The sequence below is a fragment of the Siphateles boraxobius genome, unplaced genomic scaffold (genome assembly GCF_051911475.1).
Source record: "Siphateles boraxobius isolate OS27281-9 unplaced genomic scaffold, OSU_SipBor_1 13, whole genome shotgun sequence".
Lineage (NCBI taxonomy): Eukaryota > Metazoa > Chordata > Actinopteri > Cypriniformes > Leuciscidae > Siphateles > Siphateles boraxobius.
In genome coordinates, this window is record NW_027508733.1 from 19,165,913 (window position 1) to 19,182,080 (window position 16,168).

The 16,168-nt window shown below is 37.8% G+C and overlaps 1 protein-coding gene across 6 annotated transcripts in view; it reads right to left on the reverse strand.

Moving 5' to 3' along the window:
* The window catches only part of patj (PATJ crumbs cell polarity complex component), a 124,051-nt gene that overhangs the window by 30,442 nt on the left and 77,441 nt on the right, over window positions 1-16,168 (reverse strand). For all 6 annotated transcript variants that reach the window (XR_013203339.1, XM_077226353.1, XM_077226354.1 and 3 more), the window contains one exon: window positions 4,586-4,782. Coding sequence is in view for 5 of the 6 variants with exons in the window: in XM_077226353.1 (XP_077082468.1) it covers window positions 4,586-4,782 (197 nt within the window). In the remaining variant the exon portion in view is untranslated. The remainder of the gene's footprint in view (window positions 1-4,585; window positions 4,783-16,168) is intronic.

Here is a 16,168-nt window from a genome sequence, read left to right on the forward strand (position 1 = left end):
GATTTTGCCTGTATGAGACTGACCCAGACGACCCATGCTTCATTCAATGTTACACCAGAATGAGAAAGAAATTGATGGGAACCGCCATTTCCCCCTTGGATTACAAGGGTCTCAACAGGAAAAGGCTATTACCAAGAGAAAGAAAAAAAATGAAAGAGAGAGGGATAGATAGCTTCTAAATCCTGAGCCCTGACCCATAATTCCTCACCAGGACCTCACCATAGGTTAGAGTCACGTTGTTAAAAAAAAAATTGGTAGAGACAGTTTGTTTTAATATATTTTTAAATAAATATATTTTTTAATACAAATAATTAATCGTTTATATTAATTAATTATTAAATGTCTAATATTTTGTCTTATTAATACTAATTATAAATAATATTGAAGAAATAGTAATTGTTTATTAAATTATATTACTTTTAGAACAACAATTTATTCATAATTTTAATAGATTAAAATAATACTTTAATATTAATGAGTAGTTTAATATTAAATATTATATTTATTTTTAATTGTTTGAGATATTTATAATTATATATACACCCACACACACGTATGTATGCATACATGTACGTATATATATATATATATATATATATATATATATATATATATATATATATATATATATATATATATATATATATATATATATATGTGTGTGTGTGTATATATATAATTTATAATAAAATCAACAATATGCATAAAAATAATAGTAAATAATTAAATACTTTTTAATACAAATAATTAATAGTTTATATTAATAAATACATGTCACTTATTAATACTAGTTCATACTTTTAGAACAATTTATTCATAATATTAATAGATTAAAAATGTTCTTTTCATATTAATGAGTTAATGCATATTATTATTGTTATATGCATAATCTTGATTTTATTATAAATGATATATAAATATATATATAAAATATGTATATTATATGTGTGTGTGTGTGTGCGTGTGTGTGTGTGTGTATGTGTATATATATATAAATATATAAATATACACACAGTGGGTACGGAAAGTATTCAGACCCCCTTAAATTTTTCACTTTTTGTTATATTGCAGCCATTTGCTAAAATCATTTAAGTTCATTTTTTTCTTCATTATTGTACACACAGCACCCCATATTGACAGAAAAACACAGAATTGTTGACATTTTTGCACATTTATTAAAACAGAAAAACTGATATATCACATGGTGTATAACTATTCAGATCCTTTGCTGTGACACTCATATATTTAACTCAGGTGCTGTCCATTTCTTCTGATCATCCTTGAGATGGTTCTACACCTTCATTTGAGTCCAGCTGTGTTTGATTATACTGATTGGACTTGATTAGGAAAGCCACACACCTGTCTATATAAGACCTGACTGTGCGTTCACACCGGACGCGAATAGCGCGTCAAATTCGCGTCTACCGCGTCTAGTTTGACGCTTGACCACTTTGTGTTAATTCGCGTGTCAAGAGTGAAACTGACGCGCGTAAAAACAAAAGTTTGAAGCGAAATTTACGCGCGTCACGCGCGTCAGAATCGAAACCCGTTGACGGCCATCTTTTTTATGCTGATCGAGCATTCATCGGAGAGTCACCCCTCTGTATTTGCTCTGGAGAGCAGAACGGCGGCGTAGGGGTAATCGTCGCCGTATTTGTGTCCATCAGACCTTTCGAAGGCGAACCCAGTGTGGCAAGTTTCACCATTGTCTCGCTCCAGGAGCTGCGCCTGGATGACGGCGGCTTTCAGCGGTACTTCCGCCTGTCCCGTGCCCAGCTTGATGACCTGTTGTCCCGCATCGGAGCGAGGATCACCCTCGCCCTCATCCACCTAATCTGTCATTTATTTTTGTTTTGATGATAAATGGAGCCAGCCTCCAAAAGTGATTAATCTGTCCTGTGATTTTTCTCTCTCTCTCGAACAACACTGTCCAGACACGAACTTATGCAGTATGTTGGTTGTCTTTACATTAATAATATTTCATATATTTAGATATGGAATAAATAGCATTCAATACAAAATGAATATGTCTCATATATTGAAATCAAGTTTTATGTGATAAAATATTTGCTTTGTTGTGCATTAGAACCAGTCATATTACAAAATAATTTATTGAAGCATCCAGATACTTCACCACGTGACAGCAGCATGCAGCTAGGCTCCGGATTGGCTAACGCGGCGCGAATTGACGCAGAAGTTCAGATTTTTCAACTCGGGCGGCAGACGCGAATTCGCGTCAAACGCGTGAATGCACAAATAGCACTAACTAAATCATTCGCGCGTAACGCGCTTAACGCGCCAGCCGCTTAATTCGCGCCATTCGCGCGAACTTGACGCGCGAATGAGGCGAATTCGCGTCTACCGCGCCGCGCTCTACGCCTCATTCGCGCCGCAGGAATTTTTTACGCGCGTAACGCGTCTTTGCATTGACTTAACATTGAAATCACTCGCGCCTGCCGCGCTATTCGCGTCCGGTGTGAACGCACCATGACAGCTCACAGTGCATGTCAGAGCAAATGAGAATCATGAGGTCAAAGGAACTGCCTGAAGAACTCAGAGACAGAATTTTGGCAAGGCACAGATCTGGCCAAGGTTACAAAAAAATTCTGCTGCACTTAAGGTTCCTAAGAGCACAGTGGGCTCCATAATCCTTAAATGGAAGACGTTTGGGATGACCAGAACCCTTCCTAGAGATGGCCGTCCGGCCAAACTGAGCTATCGGGGGAGAAGAGCCTTGGTGAGAGAGGTAAAGAAGAACCCAAAGATCACTGTGGCTGAGCTCCAGAGATGCAGTCGGGAGATGGGAGAAGTCAACCATCACTGCAGCCATCCACCAGTCGGGGCTTTATGGCACTGGCCCGACGGAAGCCTCTCCTCAGTGCAAAACACATGAAAGCATGGAGTTTGCTAAAAAACACCTGAAGGACTCCAAAATGGTGATAAGATTCTCTGGTCTGATGAGACCAAGATAGAACTTTTTGGCCTTAATTCTAAGCGGTATGTGTGGAGAAAACCAGGCACTGCTCATAACCTGTCCAATACAGTCTCAACAGTGAAGCATGGTGGTGGCAGCATCATGCTGTGGGGGTGTTTTTCAGCTGCAGGGACAGGACGACTGGTTGCAATCGAGGGAAAGATGAATGCGGCCAAGTACAGGGATATCCTGGGCGAAAACCTTCTCCAGAGTGCTCTGGACCTCAGACTGGGCCGAAGATTCACCTTCCAACAAGACAATGACACTAAGCACACCGCTAAAATAACGAAGGAGTGGCTTCACAACAACTCTGTGACTGTCCTTGAATGGCCCAGCCAGAGCCCTGACTTAAACCCAATTGAGCATCTCTGGAGAGACCTGAAAATGGCTGTCCACCAAAGTTTACCATCCAACCTGACAGAACTGGAGAGGATCTGCAAGGAGGAATGGCAGAGGATACCCAAATCCAGATGTGAAAAACTTGTTGCATCTTTCCCAAAAAGACTCATGGCTGTATTAGATCAAAAGGGTGCTTCTACTAAATACTGAGCAAAGGGTCTGAATACTTAGGACCTTGTGATATTTCAGTTTTTCTTTTTTAATAAATGTGCAAAAATGTCAACAATTCTGTGTTTTTCTGTCAATATGGGGTGCTGTGTGTACAATAATGAGGAAAAAAAATGAACTTAAAGGATTTTAGCAAATGGCTGCAATATAACAAAGAGGGAAAAATGTAAGGGGGTCTGAATACTTTCCGTACCCACTGTATATATGTATATGTGTATATATATATATATATATATATATATATATATATATACACAATGTGTGTGTGTGTATATATATATATATATAACATTTTTATTGGCTACTCATTAAAGGATTAGTTCACCTAAAAATAAACATTTCCTGATAATTTACTCACCCCAATGCCATCCAAGATGTCCATGTCTTTCTTTCCAGAGTGGAAGAGAAATTAAGTTTTTTGAGGAACACATTTCAGGATTTTTCTCCACACAATGGACTTGAACGGTAAACAAATTGTTGAAGTTCAAATCAATGCAGTTTCAAAGAGCTTTGAAGTGCTTCAGATCAGCACAACGAACAATTGTAGTTAAAAAGTATATACATTTTTATTTATTTTTAGAAAATGACCGATCGTTTCGCTAGATAAGACCCTATTCCTCAGCTGGGATCGTGCAGAGACCTTTGAAGCACTTCAAAGCCCTTTGAAAATGCATTGATTTTGACTTCAACAATTTGGTTACCATTAAAGTCCTTTGTATGGAGAAAAATAAATGTTTTCCTCAAAAAACTCAATTTCTTTTACACTGAAGAAAGAAAGATATGAACATTTTAGATGGCATTGGGGTGAGTAAATTATCAGGAAATGTTCATTTTGAGGTGAACTAATCCTTTAGTACCAATTAATATCAATTATAATAACTGCTAATGAAAAAATAATTTAATATAATGTTTTCTGCTTTTTTATAAAGATATACTGTTCGGAAGTTTGTCGGAAAGCTAAAGATGTTCACCTTCTCTAAGCTCCACCCTAGCAATTCAACACTCACCACTACAAACACTTGACTTTGTGTGTGTGCGTTTCACCTCCAACAGCTCGTCGCCCACTTTGATGCGTCCGTCGTGGCTGGCCGGCCCTCCAGTGCTGATCCCCACCACAAAGATGCTCATACAGGAACGATCCCTGTTCCCGGCCAGGCTGAGGCCCAAGCCATTCCGGTCTTTCTCCAGATCCACGATCAGCAGCTCTCCTGGCAGGTCTGCATACCTCTGCCTGATCACCTCTAAAGCAAAAAGAGGACACATCAGATAGGGAATAGGGCTGCAAATAAAAGCAGTTACTTTCCTAGAGGACAAAGATAAAGGTATTGTTTACATGAATGTCGATTCAGTCCATCAGGCAGAGTATAGTAAACAGTATTGACACGCAATCTGAAAAGCCCCAAGGCTTGAAGAGCAAGCTCTTTTTCATTTCGAGAGCGTCCTCGGTATCTCATCCGGGAACTCAGCCTAGTGTGGCGTCCAATTACACGTTATGTCACCAGACGCTGTGCTATTGAACTTAAGTCCAATCTAAATCAATTTATTCTAACCTAATGTGAATTTACTGCTTCCTCTTGATCGGAAATAATGCATGCAGTAAACTTTGGCCCCAAGCGTGGGATCATTTTGAATGCAGACACGTCTCTATTTCTTCGAAACTTTAGAGCATCAGCTGAATGTTGGAGCTTCACATGGACGGGAATTTCAAGAGCCCTTCTGATTGCTAAGGTTGACTAGACTCATTTTAATTTTCTCTGACAAAAACGAAAAAACCCTGAAATGCGGTACTAGAGATTTTCCAGGTTGAGTGGAGAACAGAAATGAATATTTTACAGCTCAAGGCTCAGGTGATATTACATCTTGACTTACAGAGCTCATGTAATTGATTCAAGTTAACACGATGGTAAACAGTTGGGAGAAAGACCTGCAGCATTTAATCGGCACGTGCGTTTTTAAACTGCAGCATATTAATATGGACAAAGTGACCCTGAGCTGACCTAACACAAGCCCCTATCAAAACTAGGCCTTGGTTATCCTGCGACACCTCCTGCAAAAGGGACAAAGTGATCGTCTAACTTTGCTTTTACCCTTCTTGTATCTCTCAAAAGTCTGTATTATACGACTGTTATGGAAATGGGGGCTGAGCCGGGACTTTAAGGGAAAGTAGTGACTGGACTCTTGAGCACCGGGAACATTTGATAATCTTCCAAGCCAGCTACTTCTCATGAATCTTAAAAGACTTCAATGGATGGAGAGATTTTTTGAGGGTTCTTCAGTTTTCGTGCAATCAAAATTAACTGAAGGTGCTGCTGGTGGGCATAAAGAGACAAAACACTTCAGACGGAGATGATTCGCTGGCACTTTTAAACCACAGCGGACCATCAGTTAGGAGTTGATTGATGAGAAACCATCCATGACTGAACTTTGCAATACGGAATCAAAGAAAACCTTTTAATTTGTTGGCTGGTTTTAGACACCTAAACAAAATGAGGACATTGGCAGATGGTCAGTGAAGATGTTTCATACTTTTAACAACTTTTTCATACACTTTCAAACTTCAATAATCCCACGCGACACTTACCATAGCTCTTTAAAGCAGCACGACAGCCATTCTGATTAAAACCACAGCTGTCGCATGTACGTGAGGGGATCTGTGACCTTTTATGAAAGCTCATCCCTGTTTCCTTTACACAGTGGTTTAGCTCTTTGGGGGCGCGTTAAGAGAGCACTGCTACCATGTGAGAGGCATAATTAAAAGCTTTAGGTCGGAAACAGTGACATAAAATTTCGGCAAATAGATGAAGTGAGAGTGTCACACCTCCTGTGTGAGGAAAGAGAGGAGAGATAAAGTGAGAGATGTAAGTGAGGTCAAAATAAACAGGCTCTGTCTGTTTCTCATAACTGCTGCAGTCCATTAAAATATATTTTTACGCCTCATCTGCAAAACAGGAAAAGTGTTAGTCGGAGCTGTAAAAAAAGATTCTTGTTGATGCATTTAGAGGAACAATTAAGAATAAATTTACCTTAGCACAAAGCCTGTTACTTTGCTTTAAAAACTAGGGTTCAGAGAAAGGGTTGTGACATTGAGAAAGGGAGAATATATAGCTTACGTATATGTAGCTCCCTCTCTCTCTCTTTTCATATATATATATATATATTAGGGCTGTCAATCGATTAAATTAATTAATTAATCTAAATTAATCGCATACACAATCTTACAATGTTTACATGGTACAATTTCTGGTAAGCTACGTTTTTATTATTATTGCTTGACACAAATTTCACAATTTCAATTTAATTTAATTATTGTGATTTGATGCAACATTGACTCATTTGGATAAATATTAGGAAGGCTACACAAGATAGGCAATCATTTTTCTCAAGAAAAAAAAATCTCACCCAATGCTGTAAAAATACAGAGAGCCATATCAGCTGGTAGTATTTAAGGTTAAAAATAGCTCAAATTAAATATAATGCGTGTTTATTACAAATAACAACTTTGATAAAAGTAAAAATATAATCCATACGTAATATACTAGTAGGCTACATAAATTTAGAAAAATACTCTCTATAGCTCTTTTTTTATAGCCAACTATAACATGCTATATGGTCATGAAATGGCTTTCCTGAGGTAACTTAGGGCTAAATGTTATGTGACATAATTGTTCTCCAGCTGTTTTATTGACCTCTTTTCGCGGTTGAAAAACACTGATTGATCGAGGAATATACATTTCGGTAAGTTTTAGGCTGCCCTACTGTATCTTTCAACATTGGTCATTCGTGTTTATTTACTATTAGCTAGAGATGATCGGTTCACGTGCCGCTATAGGGATCCGTCATTTCACATTTACAAGCGCCAAAACGGTATTGTTTGATTTTCGTAATAAAATTAACAGAATCTGAGAGCTGAGATTTTTTTAATATCATAAGTAGCCTAACGTGCTCTGTCTTGTCTGTTTCCGTGTCCTCTCTTTGGTGCGCGATTTTTCTGTGCCTGAGAAAATGGTTGTGTGACGTGAGAGCGCGTGAAAAGTTACAACACACACACACAAGCGCGCTTTCTCTCAGACACACTCACCGACTCACGCACACACTCCTGGATGCTTTGGATTGATGTGGTACTTTAGAGTTTGACGAACTCCGTTTGTTATAAGTAAATGTTCCAAACAATGATCCAAGCAGCGCGTTCTTGTCTCCCTCTTTCTTTTTACACGAATTCTAGAACGGCTCCGCAAAGGTCAAAACGGAATGGATTAATCTGCGTTATTTTTTTTAACGCGTTATTTCTTCTCAGATTAATTAATCGAAATTAACGCGTTATTTTGACAGCCCTAATATATATATACGCAGACACACACACATTTTGACAAATATATACATGTGATGTATTGATCTGGAATGCAGGTCAATAGCACACTAATTTACTTATTTGCGATATAAAAGTACACATTGTACTGATCTAAATAAGCAATCATTCTTTCCGACCAATTCAAGTGCTCAAATTAACTTGCGAGATTCAATACTTCATTGCTTAATTCCTACATTTGGCACCAGGGATTTTTTGTGGATTTTCAGTGGATCAGCAATTATTACTAGATCATCAATCGTTAGTTTAGTCTTAACATTTCTGCTTTGAGTATGAAGGATTCTGCTTTAATACAACATTGTATTCTAACCAGACAAATTTGAATCTGTATGATCAGGAGTGGGAAACATCTCCATATACTGTACGCATTCACATAGAAGTCATGAGCTTAGCATCTAGGATGTCATTCATTGGCACCCTAGACAGCATGATAATTCAAGAAAATTCATTACGCATTAGGATAAACCCTGTCCTTTTATTGATCCATACATGTTGCTTCAGATCACTCAGCTGATCATAGACACTCAAGTAAGAGGCTTATAATGCTGCGTCAGCATGAAGACATGAAAGATCGATGCAGGGTGATTCAAAACCGCAACGAGAAATGACTACTGTGAAAAGAGAGGGATGTTGTACAAGGAAACATGACAGCAAAACTATTAATATGATAGCAAATACTGTACTAACATTTGAATGACCTTAAGGCAGCTGCACCATCTAATAGAAGGAACGAAAGAAAATCTCCTCAAGAACCATGAATAATAATAATAATAATAATTCTTTACATTTATATAGGGTTTTTCTTGGCACTTAAAGTGCTTTTCATATGGAAAAGGGGGAGTCACCACAACCACCGCAAATGTGCAGCATCCACCTGGATGATGCGACGGCATCCATATTGCACCAGAACACCAACCACACACTGGCTTATTGGTGGAGAGAAGAGAGTGATGAAGCCGATGTTTAGGAGGCCATGATGATGGACAGAGGACATTGGGCAAATTTGGCCAGGGTTACATTCCTACTCTTTTTGAAAGCACATCCTGGGATTTTTAATGACCACAGAGAGTCAAGAACTCAGTTTAACGCCTCTGGCAAAAGACGAGTCACCTTGAAGACTTTTATCCTGATTGAGAGGTGTGCAGCGAACCCATCCTTGAACATATTATGAATCACATAGCAGCTCACGCGTGTAGCACTGCCTAGTTAATAGAGGTCAGACAGCCAATCAGCACGCAGAAATGACTTGTGGAGACCAACGCGTCAAAGTTTGGCCAGTTTTGGCACTGTAACTACACCTATATGCTGGAAGAAAGCATTCACTTCATTGGCAGCTGTTCATAAGTAACAGTGTATTCGAAAAAAATAACTAAATTTTCTGCCAGCAACATCTAAATTCGACGACATAATAGTAAATTACACTGTATTACATATATACACATATATACATACACTGTACATATATATGGTGTATACATATACTGTATATTTGCATCTGGTAACCCATCAGTGCATCATTCAGAGAGACGGAAGAAAAATGGAGATCGTTTTACTAATACTGGCCCTTCATTATTTAGACCCTCACTACAGGTCGCCCTCGAACTACACCTAGGGAGAAGTTGTGCCAGAGAGATATTGGCATAAGCTCGAGGACTTTGTGTGCCAGATGGTGTGCATAAACTTCAATAATGAGAAGGGAACCTGGCCTTATTCAACAGTTTTACTCCTCTGCACAAATACAGCACAGTAATTCGATAGCACAGTTGCTCTCTATAGTGCTATTTGTTCAAAAAGGACCATCTTTATGGCGTGGACAACATCTATGATACTAAAATGTGATTTTTATTTACTGTGGTACCTGTACTGTGTGTTAATTCTACATATCAGTGGTTCCCAACCTTCAATTATTCATTTAGCAGATGCTTTTATCCAAAGGGACTTGCAACAAGATAATAATTTTTTTCACAAATAAATATTCTAAAGAAATTGAAAATAAAACAACAATATAACATTAAAACAACATTGAATGATAACATTATAAATGTACAGTATGAAAGTGAATATTTATTTTGAGATTTGCTAAAGATAACATTTAACAGTGGTGATAAATGAGTTTTTATTTTTAAAGACGAACTTTAAGTGAGCGGTAGATGACTGCAAAGGTAATTAAATCAATTTTAAAAAATCTGTAATATCTGCTCATAACCAGTTTTTGTAATGGCCGAAAAAGTCTTCGTAATGGCTGAAATTTTCCACTTTTTTTTTAGACGGACATAAAACTCAAGCACCAAAATATCATCTTTCAATAACAAACATAACTAACATTTGTATATGTATATATATATATATGTATATATATGTATATATATATATATATATATATATATATATATATATATATATATATATATATATACACACATATATATATACATTTGTTTGAATATATATATACACACATTTGTATATATATATATATATAAAGTGTGCATGTGAAATTATGCGTTGGAACCACTGCTTGCATGTAGTTTTTTGTCCAATAACCAATACCGTAGTTACAATATAGTAAAGCAGACTAGATATTCAAAGCCCAAAGATTTATAAGGAGTTTAGTCTGAATTGAGAACAACTTCGCTTCACCCCACAGGTGGGACGAACTATATCTTAAACTGTCTCTCTGCTTTCTCTGGTGTGATACCAGGACAGCACACTGCTGTATCTACACATTCTACCTTCACATCTGTCTACGCTAGTCTTTCATCAAGGCCTCGGGAGATCACAGCACTCCTTACCTTCCTCTTTCACGGCTGATGCATTCAAATCGATCTGCTTGCTCAAACCAAGGCTATATACTGCGTGGCTGCATCCGCACAGATCATAACAGTTGTTAACTCTCATCCCTCTCAAAGGACCGCTGATGAGCTGCAAAACTCTGAGCGCCGTTCACTCGCTTGTGAACTCTGGGTGCAAGAAACCCTTCAAGGGCGTTCAGAGGTATGATTTTGTCTGACACATGCCAACTTTCCAGCTCCTCTTGACTGGCACATTATTGTTCTGATAGCTAAAGACGTGTGAAGTGAAGCCAAAAACATCTGTAGGGAAGGCGGGCCAGCTGCTGCTAGTTTAATAAGAGAGCGCTGAGGATTGAGGCTGATGAGCTGCGCTGTGGGAAGGGTAAAACATGGAGGAGAGGCTGGGAAATATTTGATTTTCATGTTCAATCTCAGGGAAGGATGTGTAGCCTAGTACAGGTGGTTTCAAACTTTTTGACACCAAACATGATGACCCCTTCTTAAAATATTCAAATATTTTAAAGGGGACCTATTATGCAAAGTTCACTTATACATGGTATTTGAACATAAATGTGTGTCGGCAGTGCATGTACACAACCACCATAGAATAGTAAAAATCCACCCACAATTTTATTTTCTTCCCCATGAATCAAAATCAGTGTATCAGAGCAAGCCATTTGCCGATTGTAGCAATGTGACGTCACATTGCACAGGCCCCGCCCACCACAGCTGACGGACTCCGCCCTATTAGCATAGACCCGTCCTGAGTGAGCTGTACACAGTCCGCCATGTTTACCTCCTCGCCAGAGCACTTAACAGCTGCATTCTTATCAAAGCTACTAAAGTTATTCAATCAAGAGCAGAGAGTTATTTTTATTTATTTTTTGTTGTTTGATTCATATTAACAGCATATAGCAGCAGTAGGCACTGTATATTACGCTGCTTTTACTTTTATACGCAGATCTAATATACATGCAATTTATTTTCCTGTGGTTTATGTTTAAAGACATAACCAACTGTGTTTATGTGAACCTTGTGTGTTTTTTACATAACCTTGTGTGTATTTGTCAGTTTAAGCGCAATAAGATGTGAAAGAGTAGTTAGCTTAATACTCACGGGACACGCCGTCTGACAGCCAGCTTTCTGTGCCCGTGCTTGGGATGTGTGCACTCAGAAAACAAACTATCAGAAGTTTAAACTGATATGGCTTTAAAACGCATGCAAAAAATAAACTTTCATGATAATGAAGAACTGCAATGTCATATGAGTGTGAAAATTAGATACATGGCTTTTTATATATATATAAAATTAAATAAATGTAAATAAATAAAAATACTAAAAACACAGTAAATATTTTCACTTATTTCATTCCTTATACAGAAACCTTGTGGTCAGTTGTCTTTTCTCAAGGCCACAGTGGTCTCATGAGAGGTTTGATCCTTCAACCTACGGTCAGCCCAGATCTTAATAACTGCGCAATGCCTCCACCACAAAGAGGTCTCGTAATTTTTTTTAAAATAAATAAAAACAAAGTATATGTTACATGAAGCCCCTCTGGAGCTTGACTGTATGATAATAGTCTCTGACATGTCCCCTTGCTCTGAGCACTACCTCCCCTTCTGTGTCTCTTTCCATTGTACAAACATACACCTATTTATAGTATTATTTTTTAGATACACCAAAACTCCCTTCAAGAAAAGTGGCTTTGCAATTTACCCAGCAAAATACACTGAGCAAAAACACCTGCGCACACTACGGGTGGGCAATTTGAGCCATTTTATTTGACGGTAAAGGTAGATATATTGGTTTAACATAGTTACGCTTGGCTTGAATAGCAGATAAACATCTAGAAATGTCTCTTTTTTTAATAATATAATGACTTAAAATAATAAAATATTTAAATAATTTAATACTAAAATACTGATTAAAATACTAAATATTTATTTGAAAATAAAACATTTTAAAATAAACACAAAAAACTAAAGTAAATAAAAAAAAAAAACATCATGTTGAGGAAAATACATGTTCTCTACCAAAATTTGTGAATATCAGACAAAATCTGTCCCAACCACAGCAATAAATCAATTTGGAAATGTTAGGGGGCGCTCAGGAGTCCAGTGGCCACACCCAAAAGAAATGACCAAAGAATTACTAAATGTTGCTAAGTTTCTACTAGTGAGCAAAATTCCGTGAGTTTGAGTATTTCAAAGGGACCAAATATGCATTTTCGAACTAGGGGGCGCTGTGGAGCCGATAAGGCATGTCTCTCCAGAAATGCAGTATCAAATCAAAACATGTCCTAACACAAATTTATCTGTTCACGTTCATTAATATTTAGCCATGGTAAGAGCATTAAAAGAGTGCGGGAAAATGTAAAAATTGCACATTTCATCCAAGATGGCTGACTTCCTGTTGGGCAGGGTCAGATAAAACCAAGAGAACTTTGTCCTCAATGACCTCCATCCTCCTCCATCATCAATGACCCCACCAAATTTCATGCACATCAGAGAAACCTCATCCTGACCACAGCCTGTTTTTGGGAGTGCTATAGAGCACCTCGACTATACCCAAGCACTACAAAACTTTTAAATTTTTTTCAGGTCCGATGTGTCTGCAAAGTTTCATATGTTTTCGAGCATGGCAGAGGCCTCAAAAACAGGTGAATTCTCTTAAGGAGATAAATAAATAAATAAATAATAATGGTGAAAAGACATGCCAAACAATTTTATTTTAAAGTGATGGATTCAAAACAAAAAAGGTACATTTGTTTAAAAAAATTTACAAAAAATTACAATAAATTAATATTATTAAATAAACAAATCTGGCACCCTCATTCTCTTTTCTCAATGCAATGGCTGGCACACAAGTGTGTAAAAATTGGTCTGCATTTTTAAAACGGCCTGCTCTGTACTAAACACAAGACAGCCTCCTTATGTATAATAAAAGGTTCTCCCGATCCCCAAACAGCATGTTACGAGCTAAAGCTTGTTGCATATTATACACCAATACAGGGGAAGGGTCGGTTCTCAAGGGATTTTCATTCGGCTCCATCAAGGCTGCGTTATGAATGGACGGAGATGAATGACAAGGCCACGTCGAGATAATTAAACAGCGTGACGCAAATGGAGGGGCCACGTTGCCTTTGAAGTCTAATACTACAAACAGCTTAGGCTGAAAAATAATAATAATCACTATTAATTATTCAAACCGAGAGCCAAATGGGTCTGGTGAACAAGTAAGCTCGGTCTTTGATGTTGATAAGGCAGTGCCATATGTGTGGAGGGTTATAATCAAGAGGGACTTGCAGGTGCTGCTTGGGATAATTCAATATTTGTCCCTTAGATTGAATTCTGCAGGAGGGAGGTGGGATAATCTGATGGGCCGTCCCTGAGTAAGGGGACATGATGCAGATGTGTGTGAGGCGCACACACACCTGCTCACAAACACCTCTATGAAATAATCAACGTTGTATTGGAAACGTAATTGAGTCTGATTGGTTGGGTGTAATTTGTGTACATTTTCTGTATGTTAAAATACTTTATATGCAGAGACAACTGTAAGTAAACCATGTGCAGGTTGATGCAGCTGAAAGTGTAAACACTGTGGTTCTGTTTGTTAAATCATTGCTCTGTTTGTTTGAGAATTCTGACCAGCCTGGCATAGCAACAAAGGTTCAACCAATGGAGTGAGTTTGGGGTGGGGCTATTTGTCTTTCAAACCAATAAGAAATGGAAACTCGTTTGAAAACAGTAAGTTTGCAATTTATGGTTTTCACGTTAAGTCACATCCTTAAAGAAACACCCACCTGGAGGGTAAAACAAGACTTTCCTCCATTGCCCGCCAGTCATTTTTACCAGGTTTGTATATAAGAACCAATGTAGTAAGACAATACTAGAGACCCAAATCGATATACACCTTATTAATGATGCATACTATAGACCTGCGAGCAGATGAACCCAGAATATAAATGCAACACGCAATTTCTCGTTAGGTGTTTTTCCACAGAAAACCATAATAAAGAAAACAACAATTATCTATCTGCTCGCATTTAGTGAGCATAATCAATAAGGTGTGTACTGAATTTGATCTTTTGATGATTTCACCGTTTTAGTACATTAAAGTAGTTTTAAGTGTTTTTCACATTATAGGCGTTTTAGAATGCCCTGCTGTTTTTAGTGATTGAAGCACTGCAGAAGGTGCTGTATGAATCACAAGGTGCCCAGACTTGCAGATATTTTTGTTTATCTTAATGTGTGTGACTTAAAACAAACCTATGCTGCAGTTCTGTGGATGTTTTGCCCTCCAGGGCTCCACGCCGGTCACATGACTGAAAATGATGAAATGAGTTTGGTAAGACTAGCACCGAAGCTACACACTTCTCCTATAAGTAACTGATATAGAGTAAGAAAGCTTGCGACTGGTTAAATTACCTTATAGGTGTAAGGAAAGCTTGTGATTGGTTCAGCTACCAGACACTGCTAAAGCATGTTGCTGAAACAACAACACATAAAAACTTGTACAGATTTGAATAAATATAGTCCTGGGTGATAAGAGACAAACCATTTCTGCAGAGTTGCTGATGTCCTACTGCAGTTTTCACGCAGTGTGTAACCTTTCACTAAAATAAGCTGCTCTCTCTCTCTAGGCTGTAATGCTTGATTCAGAGATTTCTAGATTTCTCACAAAGAGAATGTAAAATATCTTCAGGCATTTTACCAGCTCATGGTGAGTCAAGTATTTTCAGTGAACATTTTTATACAAAAATACATATTTAAAAATATGAAAAAAATATATATATATAAATAAACTATTCTTTTTCCTGTGACAGAAACAAAAAAACAAAAGAAACATGGAAATTATGTAAATGAGAGGAGGACTGGTAACACAGATAAATGAGCTGTGCAAAGCAGATGGAAAAAGAGAGACAGAAAGAGAGAAAGTCTAGTTCTTCAGGTGACTGGCTGTGGTTAAAGCCCTTTCTGTCTATACGGCAATTCTTGATGTGTGTGAAATCTCTGCACTGTGCCTGCAGCGCCACACACTCTTAGAAAGCACTTTCATAAATAGAGCATTTTCGTCTGTCAATGCTCGGAGCATGTGTGTACGTGCGCGCACCATCACTGCAGTGTGTTTTGTTCTTTCTGCAGCCTCACTTGTTCACACACACATTGTGCTGGTCACTGTCTATCGGTTCACTGCAGTTTTCATATCAGCAGTCAAATCAGTACGCACACACACTCCCAAACACTTACCTCTACTACCAAATCAACCAACCAGCACTTTTCCCAAGTCTGAGAATAAAAACATCTACAATTCTGACTAAATGAAACCAAAACTGGACTTGTTTGTAGGCCATCTTTACTAACTTGGAGCTTATCTATGTGCTAATGTACTTCTAAAAGTTGGCTAAAGTCACTTTTATCAAATACGCATTTCAAATTTACATTCTCTTCAGGCAAAACAAACCAA